At 36.4% G+C, this 17,267-nt stretch overlaps 1 protein-coding gene across 2 annotated transcripts in view; it reads left to right on the top strand.

The window, feature by feature from the left end:
- Positions 1-17,267, top strand: part of ZC2HC1A (zinc finger C2HC-type containing 1A) — a 32,745-nt gene that overhangs the window by 8,128 nt on the left and 7,350 nt on the right. Inside the window, exons 2-8 of one of the 2 annotated variants that reach the window (XM_072328403.1) lie at positions 2,936-3,009; positions 3,733-3,849; positions 4,219-4,354; positions 7,519-7,667; positions 8,668-8,770; positions 9,662-9,770; positions 15,320-15,442. In XM_072328403.1, the coding sequence (XP_072184504.1) occupies positions 2,936-3,009; positions 3,733-3,849; positions 4,219-4,354; positions 7,519-7,667; positions 8,668-8,770; positions 9,662-9,770; positions 15,320-15,442 (811 nt within the window). The remainder of the gene's footprint in view (positions 1-2,935; positions 3,010-3,732; positions 3,850-4,218; positions 4,355-7,518; positions 7,668-8,667; positions 8,771-9,661; positions 9,771-15,319; positions 15,443-17,267) is intronic. The other variant, XM_072328404.1, reaches the window with a different exon arrangement.

The following is a 17,267-nucleotide window of genomic DNA, read 5'->3' as shown; positions in this document are numbered from 1 at the left end:
CTTGCTGAAGTTAGCTGTGATGTTGGTACAACTTTGGACAAGGGAGAAAAAAGCCATTTAGAAATCTCCAAACTTTTCAGCCATAACATTTTCCTTTTGTTTGCTCATCTTCGATTCTGTCAGGCTAAAATGACACCAAATAAGATTTTTCATTCTTTCTGCTGCTTCTTATAGCAATTATTCTGGAAAACTGTGACCAACCTTTGCTAGAAAAATTCATTCATTTCCATAAGAAATGTTACCTTCATTGTTGCTGGTGTTAGAGGTGCTAATTTTAATGTTACTAATGGGAAAATAAGTATGTAAGTGTTTTTCTTGCCTTTACTTTCATTTTTCTCTCTTGGTATTTGCATACCTTCTGTGTAACAGGTGCTATTTATTGTCTTATTGCCTGTAGGGGAAAAGAAGAAAAGCAAACCCACCAACTTTCTTTCAATTTTCACAATTTTCTTGGCATTTTTTATTTTAAAATTAGCAGGTTTCATGTTGATGTTGCTTACCTTTCTGTAAATAGGACTCCTGAGCTCTTACAAAGGAAATGTTAACATGTTATGGATTTGTTTTTTAACTCTCCATTTTTACTTAAGAGTAAAAAACAACAAGTAAGAAGCAAAGGGATAAGCACAGTGGGTTTGGGGTCAGTGATCTGTGTTACGGGGTGGGGGTTGGCAGTAGCAATGGCTCTTGGTGAGTGTGACTGAGTACCTGCCAGCAGCAAAGGAGAGTTAGGAATGCTGTAAGGAAATGGAGCTCAGTAACTGTAGCTGTTGAGTGCAAATTAGCATTTGCTATGTGTTGAAATGCTGTATGTAAATACTTCTGGATTAGCTGAACATCTATCAAGTCTGCTTTTTTTCACGGTGAATTCAAATATAAACATAAATTCCTGAGTGCAGTTACAGGAAGAGTACAATGAGAATTGTATTAGAATAATGTCATAAAATAAAGTTGTTTGTTTTTTTAAACAGAAGTGTCTTTGCACTGATATCTGTCAGCATTATTAAGAGTGCCAAGAGTCCTGAAGAATGAAGTAATGAAACAAGAAAGTCTGTGCATATCTGGTATTTTTGATAGGGAGAACTGCCTCTTTGCTTACCCTTGGGAAAAGCAATGAGGGCAGGTTCCAGCCACAAGAGCTGTGTGTGAGGGCTTAAAGTTCCTGGACCTGTTGGAGGAGCGCTGATCCATCTCTCTTGTGCTCACTTTTTCTCTGGGAGAGGAAGGTTTTTTAATGTTATTATTACTTTGCATCTTGTTGCTTGTGATTAATGTTTAAAGAAACAGACCTGTGGTAAAAATTTCACGTATGATTGTTTAAAGTAGAGGTTGGAAAGATACCATCAACAATAATTAAAAACAAAAACAAAAACCCTTCCTGTTATGTACTGTTAGCATGCAAATGTAATTCAGATGCAAGAATAGAAGAAAAGCAAGATTTACCTGGAGTGCTTTCTTTTCTGCCTCCCCCTACATGTGGAAATACAGATATATCTGCATTTAAATGACATAGTGGAAACTTAATTATTACTTAAGCAGTACAACTCAGTTACTGCCTGTGCAGTCCCGCTATGCTGTGATAAGGGCCTATTCACGTCTACATGGAAAAGGTGTGTAAATTAATGACAACATGATGTATACAGAAGTGTGTTCAACTGGAGAACACTTTGTATGTGATTTTTAATTCTTAAAAACTGTGTTGTTATATAGTGATTAATTAGTTATACATATTTACATACTGTTAATGTATTCTATTCAAGTTAGTAAAAATGGCAGAAATAGATTGAATGGTTATGTGCTGCTGCTAGAAATCTCATTTAATTTCAGTCTTTAAACTTGAAAAATGCATTTATTGGGAACCGTGGCCACTTGAATCTACATTTAGTTGCCTTGGAACATTGTGTTCAGCTTTCCATTTTCTATAGGACTGGTAATTGATAGGTATGTACGTTTAGTTGGAAAATTGTTTACTACTGAGGAACGGAGGCGGGGGGGAAAACTAATTTAGACTTTGAACTTTCTTCTGTTTATAAACTTTATAGTTTCAGCCACTAATTAGCCCAAAGAGCAAGTCAGTTGAGGGGACTTCTGTTTTAACTGCATAAACAGAAGGAGCTGTACTGCCAGATTGAGTACAGAGGAAGAAACTAGTATGTCTTAAGCTTGATCCAAATTTACTCCCACTTTATTGATGTGTATGTGTATATTCCTATGGCTGTGTTACAGTGTTTAATATAATAGGTACCTGCCATTCATAAACCTTATGTAGCTTTTTATCTTTGCCATAACTCCGTCATGTAATACATACTACATGAATACACTGGCTTGAATAAACTTGGATACTGTGACTTGTTGGATATTTTTAAATCTGGTTCTTTGAATCAGTCTGTGCTTGAATAGAAAGTTCTGAAATGTTTGTGTAAACTGTCAGCTTATAACCTATGTAAAATCTCCCATAAAAATAGCATTCAAGAATTTTTTCTAAGGGAAAGTGGAATTGTTTAACTTAATAGAGAGAAATAAGTGATGAGATGTGACTTCCATGTGATGTTCTGACAGGTGGTTCTCTTTCAAAGACATCATCCTCACAAAGTATTGGTGTTCTCCATATCTGTGCATGTCTGGGCTGTCAGAGAGACTTGTAGTGAGTGAGTCCTTTGCATGCTGCTGTGCAGGCATTTCTTTGAAGGTGCAAAGCTCATGTTCTAGATCATTAGAACTCAGATGGCTTTTTACTGGCTGCTTTGAAAAGTATGTAAGGAGTTGTTCACCCTTTTCTTTCTGTTCAGTTCAGTCTTTGCACAGTTTAAAAAACACATACTTTAACAGTGATGTCTGTTGTCATTGCAATGTATATGAGGTTAGCAAGCTAGAAAGAATTCTTAGTACTAATTTAAACAAATTTTCTTACAGAATTATGTTTGTGTTTTTTTTTAAGGCGAGGTTGCAGTGCAAACTGGAGATCTGTTGCCATGTAGGATATGTGGAAGGACTTTCTTTCCAGCAGCACTGGTAAGTGCTATGAGAACTGTTGTTGACTTTTACATCTGATAAGTCGATATGAAAGTTAAGCAATGATCAGTTCATTTAAATAAAGAAGATCTAGATTATTGTTTTTTATTTTTCCTATTTTTATTTTTATTTTCTTCAAGTGAACAATTCCTGTTGTCTCAGTTTTGAAGCTCCTTAAAGATTAATTGCATATTGGCATCCTGTCGCATTCAGATGCTTCTAAAGACATTTTCTCTGGGACGGCAGAATCATTCCTTGCGTCTCCAAACATGAGGCCTAACACCATGCCATCCTACCTAGCAAATGAAGTGTTCTGTTAGCAGTTTTCAAAATTCCCTCCTCTCCAGTCTTAATATAAGCTAAATTGTCCTTAAATGCATATGAATTTCAGACAGGTTCTGATCCATATTTCCTCTCAATACAAATGCTGCCTGCCTACCTATCAGTTTTTTATTTGTAAGGAGCAAATACAGATGCCTCCCTTTTTCTTGCTCAGATCCCAAGTTTTTTTGATCATGTATTTATATTTACAAGTTCCTGTCCATCTGATAAAAAAACGTAATGGTTGGCAAAAGAATTTGAGTGAAAGCAGTCTGATTTTACTAATCAGAACCTGAGCCTCATTTGCTTATTGGCTCATCTAGAAAGAAGAAAATAACATGTTAATGACGTATTTCCAAAAATAAGTTCTGCATTCTCTTTTATTTCTTCTTTTACTTGTAGAAGAAGCATGGACCCATTTGCCAAAAAACTTCTGCCAAGAAAAGGAAGACTTTCGATTCCAGCCGACAGAGAGCAGAAGGAACTGACATTCCCACAGTAAAACCTCTTAAACCACGGGTATGTTATAATTTACTCTGTGTATGAACAGAACCGCCGCTTGCAACACCAGAGGGCCCGGGTTCGAATCCCCCTTGTGGCGCAAGGGGTAAAACTGCCGCTCTGCTACACTAGAGGGCTCGAATCCCAGGAGTTGGACTCGATGATCTCTAAGGTCCCTTCCAACTCGCACGATACTATGATACTATGATACTATGATTTTAGGTAAAATATGTATACATTGTAATAAGGTTTGTTTCTGCAATTTGTGATAATTAGATCAACTAGGATCTGGAAGAAATTTATGATAAATGTATTTAACATGAAGTGCAAGCTTCAAACAGAAAAAGTTGTGGGTTTTTTTTGTTTTGTTTTGTTTTCACTTTTTAGCCAGAACCTCCCAAAAAGCCATCCAATTGGAGACGAAAGCATGAGGAATTCATAGCAACTATACGAGCAGCCAAAGGACTTAATCTTAAAGATGGTGGAAAACTCCCTCCACCGCCTCCACCATCATATGACCCTGGTATGTAAAACTGTTCAGTTCCTTAAATAATTTTTTTGTAACTTAAACAACATATAAAATTATATAAAATACAAAAAAGTTTTTTGTTTGTTTGTTTGTTTTTAATACAATATGTATGAGTTATTGAGGATTCCTGTCTGGTTATCACTATGCAGGTGTTCTTTCATGACTAGATCTGACTGGCTAGCATCTTGAGTAGTTTTCCATGCCTGTGACTGTGTTTTTAATGCACCAAGAGGTAGTTATAGCCAACTTGCTAGTATGTTACATACTGTAGGTTGTACAAATTGTTTCAGCACCTTATTTCTACTTTCTGCAGTAAACAACTCAGTGCAGAATGACTTTTTAATTGGCTGCCCATTCTGGACACCTACAACCTTGATATATTGTAGAAATCTGTTTGTCAAGGGTAGTCTTCCATTTCTTTCTGAATTCAGATGTAGTTGCGTAATTGCACTGTAAGTCTTCAATTGTTCTAGGCATGTCTGTGATCCTTCCTCATGTGTTGGGGAAGACTTATGTTTTAGAGTATGTGAGATCTGTGGAACTTGTATTAATAAGTCAGTGGCATTTCTTGAGTGCCCTCAGACCATAAGTTAGGTAAAACATGGAAGCAGTCTGGGATGATGAAGGAAAAACACTTTTACTTGAACTTCCAAGATTTGATTGTATGTTGGAGGAGTATCTTTTTTCTGGTCTTAAGAGGTAAACCATTTGATTAGCTCGGTCATTTTCAGAAAGATAGGAAAAAAACATTAAGAAAATCATCTTTTTGCTTCTGGCTTCCTGTGATATTGTGAGGATGTCAGTATTCCACACCTTGTTTCTCCTGAGGAAATACATTAGTCCCAGTATAAGGACTGAGCTGTGCGTTCATACTAAGAAATGAAGAGTCATATTACTCAGGATGCTAAGAAACATCAGGCCTAATCATGGAAAAGATTACATTAACAAATTAGTTGCATGGGTTCTGAATTACAAGAAGAGAAGACCAGAAGGAAACTTGCTATGTGGAAGCTACTGAAACAGGGTTCCCTTGGTACCAGTCTGCAAGAGAATGCAAGTAAAAGTGAAGAAAGTAGCTCACTTCACTTTGCTTGAGAACGTGAAGAGGTACAGGGAAGAGAACACTATTACACCTTTGTTTCTCTTCCTTCCTTTTTATTTTCCCAAGCTGTGCTTTATTGTCTATAGTCTCCTTGCTTCATCCTGTTGCAGTGGGTAAGGAGTTAACCAGGAACAAAGAGAAGATGTGGTAGTTAGTTACAGACTCTTTCCACCAAAAACAAACAAACAAACAAAAAAAAATCTCTACAAACAACAAGCAAAGGTAGCTACAGTTTTTCATTTTTCACTTTCTATGTAGGAAAAAAGAGGGATTATACAGTGTATCATGGAACATATCCACCCCCTCCTACTCATCTCTGTGTTTGGTATGCCTATTTCCAGGTAGCTGTTAGACAGTTTTTCCTTTAAGTAGGAAATATCAATACAGAATACTTTTCTTTTAACTCTTGCTTTGAGTTTGGAGAAAAAAAAGGCAGTATTGTTCCTTCTTTGATTGCCTGTTCCACTGTTTCTTCAGAAAAAGTGCAGAACAGCCTGATGGTGTTGAAAAGGATTTTAAGTTATTCCTATTTACATTGAACTTGGCTACCTGTGTTTATTGCCTATTTATTTTGATTAGTTTGTATTATATAAAGTTTATGCTGAATGTTAACAATTGTTCTGGATGGTACTGTCTGGTCCTGGGGGACCTGCTCCAGGTGTCCCTGCTTGAGTAGGGAATTGGACCAGATGGCCTCCACAGATCCTTTCTAACCTCAGCTGTACTGTTCTGTAGTAGCTAGGTGGCTGCCTGGTGCTAAGCATTTTATGGAAGGATAAACATACAATCCCTTATAATTAAGAAAATACATGATAATCCTCTGTTGTCTGGTCCACTTACTTTAGTTAGCTTTGAAAGTCTTCTCTGGGCTATCAGGGCTTCCACAATTGCTTAATTAATGGATTTTTTTTAATTTTATTTTTATACTTTCTGTTTGGACCAGAGATGTTTGGTTTTTTTTTATTTTTTTTAAATTTCTGAGTTTCCATCTCTTAAGGTGTAGTTTATGTTTGAGTCTTCTGTCAGTAGTGGGGTTTATATAAAAATAAACAATCGGTGTTACCATGTGAGATTCCCATGCCATCACTTCTGTGAAAGATTTCTATGCTTTTCTTGTAGACTTTGCTCTCTCTTTTTCAGGTCTCTATTCATAGTTTTCAAGCCATTAGACATTTGAACTATTGGAAGTTTTCTTCTTTTTAAGTGATAGAAAGAGATAACTAATCCAGATCGGTAATCTCAGTCTTACTTTGGATTGTATAATATCTCTGTAATCTTGGAGGGCAGTGACTGTTGCGTTTCTTTGTCTTTATTAACGCACTTCTAAAAACACATGGGAATGTACTAATTTAAGCTGTTATGATGGTGCCCACATCTTTTGAAGTTGACACTTGCGTGGCTTTGAATAATAGACTGCGAGGAATTAAATATCTGTATCTCTAGATGCTAAAATATCTACTGGAAACTGATCCATAACACTTCACTGTCCATGGGCAGTATATTTTAAAGGCAATGTTAATAACACTCAGATGAAGGATTTTGTAGTACTTTCAACACTTACACATTATTTTAAATGATCCTTCTTAAGAATTGCAGTTGATATGTCTCAGTTCTTTCAAAATGACAGGAGGAAAGAGAATTTGTTGTTTTTAGCTATTTGAATGGGAAAGTTATTGATGTTTTTTAATATCTTGAACAAACAGAACTGTAATTGTCATTCTTTGTTTAGCCTTTCCTGCACTTTCTGCCAACTGAATTCCAAACCATATCCATCTACCTGTTTGGCTACCTTCCCTGCTGAATAGCATCTCTCAAATTATTTCTGTTTTCACAGGAGTTATCTCTGATCTTCAACTGCTCTTCTCATTCTTATCATCAAGCAAGAAAGAAATATCATTGCACAGTTATCTTTTCCCAAGTAATATGTATTTCATTTTCAAAACCTAAAGACCTTAATTCTCTCTGGGATCCGAGCTGGTCTTTAAAAGACTTCAAAACACTTCTTATAACACTTGCTTTAAACACATTATTAATGTTATGCTTTTGTGTTTTTAAGATTACATTCAATGTCCATATTGTCAGAGGAGATTTAATGAAAATGCAGCTGACAGACACATTAATTTCTGTAAGGAACAAGCAGCACGTATTACCAATAAGGGGAAACTGGCAGCTGATACCAAAGGAAAGGTTCCTACTCGAACACAGGTGAACTACAATATTTCTCATGAATTGTAATTTGCTCTAGGTATCAAATTAAGCTCGTTAAATATTTTCTGTAACCCTTAAATAGAATTAACCATTTTCTTCTGTGATTTTATTATTTTATACGCTATGATATTCTTAAACTGGACACTAAGCATGGAAGAGGTTTTTGCTTATGAAAGTTGCAGTCAGAGGTTGGTATATCAGATAGTAGCAGCTGCAAAACTGAAAATTATCAAGTAGTGACTTGTGAGAATGACTAGTAAAGGTAGCAGCAGGAAGTATAAATGCAGTGTTTGCAAACAAAGTTCAATTTCTTTTGTGTCTTCTGAATCCAATTCAAGACTGTTTCTTAAGTAGGCAAATAAAGATACAGTGTTGTTATGTTTGGCTGAATAGAGGCTTAGAAAATTCAGGCAAATCAGTCCAAGGACTGCAGTTGTTAACTTATAGATTAACGAGTGAAGGATTTAAGTGTGTTTCTTCATTTGGTGGTAAATTAAATGAATTTTTTTCTTTTAGGAGGTTGTGAAGAGTAAACAGGCACAGTTTGTCTAGTGATTCTTGTACTATATTCTAAATCAGTATTGGACTGAATGAGAAAACGTGTCATTTTTTTCCTCTCAAACCCTGCTTTAACATTTTGACCTGGAATATTCTTAAAATTACCAGGTAAAGAAGTGGTAATGCTAAGCTCTTGAGACATCTACGAGAAAAGAATATATGAGAAAAGCAGTAGAAAGCTGGGAAGAACATACCACATGGTTAAATGAGAAACAAACAAACAAGCAAAGTCTCTTGGTTGGACAATGTTTCCTACTAGCACCATCATAGTATGTACAAGGCAGCAGGGTAGTAAGAACTCTTTGTCTAACCTGGGTACCAACAAGCTGTTACTAATAATCATAGTTTGCTTTCCCATAGTGCCTGAAATAACTAGCTGTCATACTGCATAGATAGTTAGACTTAATTGCTTAAATTTCTAGGCTGTATTTTGTTACAGTACAAGCCTGCTGCAGTTAAGAAGATGCCTTCTGCAGTGTCAGCACCACCATCATCGTCATCACGTCTACCGCAGCCAAGTGGTGTTAGCAAACCAGTTGTAGGTATGAAATGAATGTTAGCAATTTTGCATTTCTTTTCTGAATACAATTTTTCAGGCTATGGAGTAAAAGTAGTAGAATAACTGGAAGGATTTCTAAAACATTGCCAAGTGATTTAAAATGAAGGAGTAAAAACTTCATAGGTGGAGATCAGTGTTACAAGAGCGGATAAGATGGTTTATGTCTTTCATGTTAAAAATTCTTAATATTTTGCTAGCCTGATATTTTTTTCGAGGTACATAAATGACAGCTTTATACTTCATTGTTCAAGTTTATACCATTCTTTGTAGGTGCTGGGGAGCTGGGGAAAGCATAGGTTGGGAGTGACATAGGTTGTTCCCTCTTCAGCAAGACTTTAAAGCATATAGGATTCTTGTGTTTTGTATCAGGTCAAATTGAAGATTTTCTGAAAATTAAACTTGCAAAACCGTTTTGTGAAATAATGCATAATTTTGTGTAATTCTGATCTTTTGCATCAGTTGTTTCTTTTGCTCAATTCTGTAACTAACTTCTATGCTGAATATGATAATGAATTGGGGAAAATACACAGTCAAGCCATGTACGTTATAAGTATGCGTACTGCTCTTACTATATTTCAGTTATTGATAGGATTCTGTTTGTACATACTTTGATTTTCTAGGCTTCATTTCTGAAGAAACTGAGATCCAGTTTTTTATCAGAGTAAAAAATGTTCTCAATTGGTTATATACTGTAAACTTTTGGAAGCTCACTTGATTTTTATTTTTTTTTCCCTAGTATCTTGGTATTTGTTAATATGTTTTTACTTCTAAAGCTATTGTTTTAAATTTTACAATAAATATATATTGATGTATGTCTATCAAATAACACATTCTTATGCTTTCTTATATTTCCTTGTTTGCTTTCAACTGTAAGGTTCCTCTTCAAGTAAAGCATTGTCTTCATCTGGATCCAGTGGCAGCAAAATTCAGTCATTATCACCAGCTCATAAAAACTCATTGGGAATGGTGAACCCACAAGCAGGGTAAGTTCCCATTTAGTGTTGTCATAGTGGCTCATTTCATATTTATTTGTACTAGTTTTCAGGCTTTGGGCTGTTTGTTGTTCTTTTTGTTTTCTTTTTTTCTGCAAGCTTAAAAGTGCAGTACTAGAATTCATCTTTTTTTTATAGATGTAATTAATGTTTAAGGGACATTGAAGGAGGTAAAGATGAATTTTCTAATGTTAAAGCAAAAGATGTGAAGTGATAAAACTACATAAAGATTTCACAGGTACACGTATGCAGAAGCAGTTGGAACTGCAGGTATGCAGAAGCAGTTGGAACTATACTGTTTTTCTTTGTAAAAGTGAAAAGGTTTAAAAAGAGAGAATATCAAGCATAACTTCTAGAGTTTTGTGAAAATAAAATAAAGACACTTCTTCCATGGATCACAAGGCCAATGGTGACAAAATCTTTCCTCTTAGCACAAAAGAATGGGTGCCTGTCCTCTATTCCTTGTAAAATAGGTGAGATAGCACATCAAGTCAGTGGAATCCTGTGCTCTACAACAGTAATAAGAAATGGTAGATGTAGGTTATTAGAGTTTCCTCAAAGTGTCTGTTTTGCTTAAGTCTGTTACTAGTGTTTGGTAGGGGGCTATTTATTGCAAGCTGTACAAAAGAAGAAATGTACGGAAGAAACTGAAGAGAAGTACTAGAACAGTATCACAGAATGGTTGAGGTTGGCTGGAACCTTTGGTACTGTCTGGTCCAGGCACTGCTCATGCAGGGACACCCAGAGCAGGCTGTCCAGCAGCCTTAAGAAGTCAACTTAATGTGTATCTTTTCTAAGCATTCTAATTAAGAACTTTTCTATTGTGTGTGTTGTACTTCTGAGAACAAGTTTGTCAGGAGTTAGGCTGAAGCAAAAAGACACAGGAGTAGTTGCAACATGGAAAAATTTGGTGCTTCACTTTGGTCACTAGTGGAAAATGTTGGCCTTAATCTACTCTCAGCCGTAGTATCTGGGGGAAGGGATGGTTTGAAATGTGTAGGGTTCTACTGAAATACAGAATTCTATCGGAGTAGGGAGCAAGTCATTAAGAGTCAACACAGTGAAGTCAGAGAGTAAAAATAATTAATGTGGTACTGAAACAGATTTTAGGCATTAAAGTATCGGATAATTCAAGCTTTAGCTAATTGCAGCTTGGAATAAAAAAATATTTTATAAAAGCTGCTCTTTCTTCTGAGTTGTTATTGAATTGATTTACTGATCACAGTGTGCATGTTCATTTTTCATAAGTGCAGTCATTCAAATGTTAAGAATGTTAAAGTCTTCTAGTTGGGTTTTTGTTTTTTTGTCAGTGTTCAGGATTTATTGTTATTTGGCTTAATTCCAATCTTGCTGTAAGAAAGGGCCTTCTGACACGTTACTCACTCCCTAAGGCAGACAGTCATTTTGAATGTTTTTGTGTATTCATGAAGTGGAGTCTTCCATTTTTGCTTAGATTGTCTTAATTCTAGATTTCATGGAGGTATTAAGACTAGATAGAATTATGATTATAATCTGTCATGTCAAGGATTGATTGGATGGATATTAGAGAGGAGGCAGTTTAAACCAACACTGACTCTTCCTCTTCAAGGTACCTGTTCACTGTGATGGTTATGTGAAGGGGCAAGAAACTGGAATCTTTGTCTAGTGAAACGAGCAGATGTGATTAAAATACACGGGAATGCAGTTTCCCTGTTGCTCTCTAGGTGGCACGATTGAACTGCTGTCAGAAGCCATTGTGAAGGGTGTATGAAGCTGTTGGTGCACTTCTGTTATAGATGAAGGCAAGAACTGGGTCTCAGGTGTTTTGTTATATACAAGAAAAATCAAGTAACTTCATTTCATATGAAGTTCAACTCCAGTATTGTAGTATAAGTTTTTATTTTAGCAGAACAGAGATGCAACCAAGCTATATGAATTCTGCTATTTTAACGTTTTTGGTATAATATTTCTATTCTTTTACACCCCATGCAGAGGACCGCAGTTAAAGCATCATCAAAATAAGCTAGATTTAGCTTTAGTCAGAATGATTTTGTGCATGTGGGACTGGGTGTGCCAACACAGCTTGGCTGTGAGAGTTTTCTTTTTCTGCCTTAACACAATAAAAGCACAGCCATGTATAAGTATGAATGGAAATGTAGCATAAGGGCATTGCTTTTGAGTCCTAGAGAAGTAAGTGAGAGTGCAAGAGCAGTGTGTGTGACTCTGTACTGCTGTCCTTAAGCAGACCTCCATTCACTTGAAAAGTGAATTCTACATAAATTTGTAGGTGAGCTTACATTTTGATGCATGATGTTAAAACCCAAAGTTTGATACATCTTCTGTAAGAATGCAAAAGCTTGACACTTGTCTTGCATTTATTGAGGAGCAGGGCAGATCTCATGAGCTGCCAGAAATAATAACTCCAGGAGGGAAAACTGGGTAGGTCCTTCCTATTCCACTACTAAGCAAGCGAATTCCAAATTCCACCCACACAAACTATGTTTTGTTTTGCATAGCAGAACTTAACTCTGTGGCCAGTCAGAGGTCTTTTGCATGTATGGGTTAATTTCTCATCTCTGCAAATTTAATGTATGAACGTCAATATTTTTTTCAGTGTGGCTTGGAAAACTGTTTTTCAGTAATGCAAATGTGCCCTTAGAAATTTCTCTCATTTTATTTTATTTGTGAGGTAAACATTGCTATTTAATGTTAAGCTGGGTACCATGACTGGGAGTCACATCTGTCCGTGATACATGTAGTGCTGTCTTACAAATGAACTGCCACATGAAAGGCTCATCAAACTTACATCAGTATATTGTAAATTTCACCTAGGTATTTGACATGCAGTACCTGTAACCTTTAAAAACAATCCTTATTAATCACCTTAAATAAGACTCTAACACATCATAGTTCAATGAAATCAAGGCTAATAAATCATCTTGGTGGTCAAAGTTTCTTTTGATGGCACTTCTATTCCAATGTACCTGAAAGGGCTCAGCATGTTGTGGGTTGTTGTTTTTTATTAGGTTTGCTTGGTTGTTTTTTTTTTGTCTGTTGAAGTGTGGAAGGATATTGCGAATCTTCATTTTGGCAGTCATGACTGCTGCTAGGATACTCCACAGTATTCTGTACTACAGGTGCCCAGAGTTCAGTCATGTTAATATGTTACTGAAAGTTCAACAGAGAGCTAAGGAAATCACAACAGGTTGAGGTATGTGTCATGCAGTGCCAAAAACCTTAGTCTTTGCCTTTCATTTTTGGGAAATATGGCTTTGGTCAAGCAGGAATTCATTGAATGTTTCCTGAGTTAATTAGCTTGAGCTAGAACATCTGCTGGGAGGAGGAGTGAGAAGAACTCAAGGGGAACTTATCTGATAGCCTGCATTAATTGGGAGCTAAATTGTCAGACTAATATCTCAGTGTTCCCTTCTGATTTAATAATGAATGACTGTCACTTAGCATTGTTCAGTTTTTGCTCCTTATGAGGGCACTTCCTTTGATGCTTTACAGATGTGGATTGAAAGGTTCCCAAGTAAAGACTCTCAAAACCTAAATTGTCTTGCAAAATGTATAGGTCCTGTACTTTCTAATATGCTAATACAGAGGGCGCGTGAGAAGTTGTTTGATATAAACGTTGGAAGTTCACAAAGCTCTTTTTCTACTGTTGTGGGTATTTTTGTTTTTGTGGAGATATTAAAAGCTACATGAAAATAGTGAGCTTTCTTGGCAGCCGTTCAGTAATTTTCCCAGTATTGCAGTTCACTGAGGTTAGATGACAAGAGTTAGGGCCACAAAGATGACTGGGGGCTGGAACACCTCCTCCTCATGCTGAGGGAGCTGAGCTTGTTCAGCCTGGAGAAAAGAAGGCTGTGGGGTGACCTAATTGCAGCATTTCAGTACCTAAAAGGAGCCTATAAACAGAAGGGGAGTCAACTCTTTGAAAGGGTAGAAAACAGGCAGGACGAGGGGAAATGGTTTTAAGTTGAGGAAGGGAAGATTTAGGTTGGATGTTAGGGGGAAGTTCTTTACCAGGAGAGTGGTGAGATGCTGGAACAGGCTGCCCAGGGAGGCTGTGGATGCCCTGTCCCTGGAAGTGTTCAAGGCCAGGTGGGATGGGGCCCTGGACAGCCTGGTCTAGTATTCACTGTGGAGCTTGGTGACCCTGCCTGTGGCAGGGAGGCTGGAAATTCACAGTCCTTGAGGTCCCTTCCAACCCAGGCCGTTCTGTGATTCTGTGAGTTAGAAAATTCCACCTTAATTGTAACGCATTATTTCTCTCAGCTTTGGAGTGTTTATTTTTCATTATTACTTAGGTTCTTTTGTTTTCCTTATGCCTTCCCAGGAGGGCAGGGAGCTTCAGAAGAGCTTAGCTTCAGCAGCCTAGATCATCATAGTATCATAGTATCATAGTATTGTGCGAGTTGGAAGGGACCTTAGAGATCATCGAGTCCAACTCCCGGGATTCGAGCCCTCTGTGTAGCAGAGCGGCACTTCTACCCCCTGCTCCACAGGGGGGATTCGAACCCGGGCCCCCTGGTGTTGCAGACGGGAATCAATTTTGGTTGGCTTGTTTGTTTATAGCTCTTCAATTTCAGAAGGATCAATAAAAATACTCTGAGATTGTCATAGTCTTGAAGTTATAGCTATTATTTTTGTTGGCAATTAGAAGAGATGTTTTGTTACATTACTGACATGGGAATGGAGATATAATTGAATTTTGCAAGTTTTACTGTTTTAAGTTGATAAAAAAGCGGAATTTTCTGGGAAGACCTAATTTTTCTGATACAAGTTATGATTTCTCAAAAAATAGTGTTCCTTTTGATGATGTTGAAGGTGGAGAGGTAGTATTTTGTTGTGGATTTTTTTTTAATAATCTTTTTGGTTCAGAATTATTATCCCTAGTACTTGGGGGGGGGGGGGGGGAAGTATTACGAAGGTACTGCCTGTACATAGTGCTATCTGCTGTGAGTGGGTGTTTTAACGATTAAAACAAACTTATTCTTTCCGCTTCCTTCTGGGTTTTTTTCCTCATTTCTTCTCATATAACATTCGGTGCTTTAATTTAAGAAAAAAAAATGGTGTGTGTGGGGGAAACAGTCTTTCTTTCCTGCTAATCCTAAAGTCAGAGAGGCTTGTACTTGCATTTTTTATTTTCTAACATCTTAATGCAGCTGGCGTGAGTTGTAAATAGGAACCTTGTTTTCTAGATGGGGATGAATTTGATGTTATAAAAAGGATTCTTAAGAGAAAAAAGCCCAAGTTGAGTGTATTATGTAAACCATAAATATAACTAGCAATAATTATTTATATATCTATCTATTTATTTTAATATATGCATTGGAATCTTAATCCAGTTATAAGCCTACCAAATTACTCCCTTTTTAAAGTAAGGACTGCCCTCCTGTTTGCTCGATTTCTGTCAGATAAATGTCTTTTTGGTAAATAAGAATTCTTTGGGAATATAGATATGTAATTGCAAGTACTTTTTTTGTTTTGTTTTTTGCAATAACTTAAATAGCAATCTGACAATCTCCTTATGAGTACCACTTTATATATTTTAGTAGTAAGATGGACAAGTTAGGCCCACCACTGCGAACTGGAAGAGATGTGCAAAGGTTTTATGACACTGATACAAAAACAGACAGTACCATCAAAAGACCAAATGAATTGTTGCCTATCAAGAAGTAAGTATTGCAAATGAGCTTGGTTTATCAGTTGTACAGAAATGTTCCTCAAAAGCATTAGAGTATTAGAAGTGTGGCCTTGATAGATGTCTGCTTCCCAGTACATTTTCATTATAAATGTTGTGGGAATATAACTACTGTAAGTATTTCTTTCACATTAGGCAAATTGCATCATGGTAGGAATGGAAAGGTGATGAAAACATTCTTCAGGTTTGATTTCTTCTGTCACTGATTCTGCACTCAGAGTAATGTGCACTGTAAAGCTGAGATAAAACTGAAGCAATATAATGCAAAGCTTAAGCATTTAAACCTGTAGAACAGCTGATAACTTTATGATTGCCTTGCACGCAAATACTTTATGGGAAAGGAATTTTATTTTGCTCTTGAAGTCAAATATTTCCTCCTTCTCCTTCCGTAAGATGGCTGTAATTATCCAGGAGTATAAGTAAGATTTTATGTTGAAAGATATGAATCAAGGCTGCCTTGGAAGAAAAGATATTCTGTCTTTTAAAAAGGAAATAATTATATGATGTTAACACTGTAATAAAATTTGACATCTTCCAAATTACAATGGACTGTTTTTTCATAAATACCTCAAAGCATATTACAGAAGAGTAATTAGTAATGAATTACATAGGCCATATTAGACATAAATATATTTGAATCTTGCAGTGCTGTTTTAGTGCTGTAAAGAAAGCTGAAATATACTGGCTTTATCCTAAAAATATTTCAACTTTGGATCCTATTAAGAAGCAAAAGGAGAAAAGGGGAGGGGAAGATGACGAAGAATCTCTGGCCATCTTTCTCTGTAGATCAGATAGCACCCTGCAGATTCAGTTTCAAAACTGGTTATCATATGCATATTAAATCTGATGCTAGTTTTAGTGCCTTGATGTGGGGAGCATGAAGTTACAGACAGTGTCGGCCTACTACTTCTGTTGATTTACTCATAAAAAGGTAGAAACAAAGTCTGAGAATATATCTGAGGGGATTTTTTGCCGTGTTCTTCAGTACTTGGGGTTTTTTTTTGTGTTTTTTGTCCTGTTTTTATCAGTAGCTTGTATGCCATACTAGGCACCATTCAGATGATGGTTTTAAGATGCTGAAAATCTGTGTGTGGGGGGGGGGGGGGGGGGGAAGCTGTGACTTATTGATAGATTAGAAGAATTTGGTTTAAATTATCTGGCATTGCCTAAACATGAACTTGAACACAGTTCTATTCATTCTTTCATCATCACTGATCCACAGTCCACTGTTCCTGTTACTTCAGCTGAACTATTCTTAATACACTTTCCTAGCTTTCAGAGCGAGGGAAAGTCCAGTATCCTGCACTATTAAGCTTTAACTGAATTTTACTTATATTTAAGGGAAAGTCTGTGTCCAATGTTAAGTGAGATGGAGAAGATAACACGTGCTAGCTTTTATAACCTGTACAGTTGTGCATACTTGTAACAGCATAATTTGAATTCATTAAAATTTTTAGCCTGGAAGTCTGAAAAACTGATATAACTTAGGTTTTAATTCTGATATAAAATTATGTAGTGCTTTTCAATCTGATTTTTTTTTTTTTTTTTTTTTAATGAAAGCATTATTAGAATTTCTTCGTAAGTAAGAGAGCAGTCAGGAAAATTAAAGAAGAAAAAGCTAGTATTCTGCCCAGCGAGCTAGAATTTCCAATAATTCCATTATGCCTGTTGAACGCAAAAGCCATTCCTGTTAAATTTGAATGTTCTATCCAAATACAGTTTCACTTGATTCAATCTTAAATTTTGTTCCTGGGTTCCATTTTTGTGCTTAACCATTTGGTTGATTTTCCATTGAATTA

The sequence above is a fragment of the Excalfactoria chinensis genome, chromosome 2 (genome assembly GCF_039878825.1).
Source record: "Excalfactoria chinensis isolate bCotChi1 chromosome 2, bCotChi1.hap2, whole genome shotgun sequence".
Classification (NCBI taxonomy): Eukaryota; Metazoa; Chordata; class Aves; order Galliformes; family Phasianidae; genus Excalfactoria; species Excalfactoria chinensis.
Note: the sequence above shows the minus strand (reverse complement) of the source record. Positions and strands in the feature narration are given on the sequence as shown.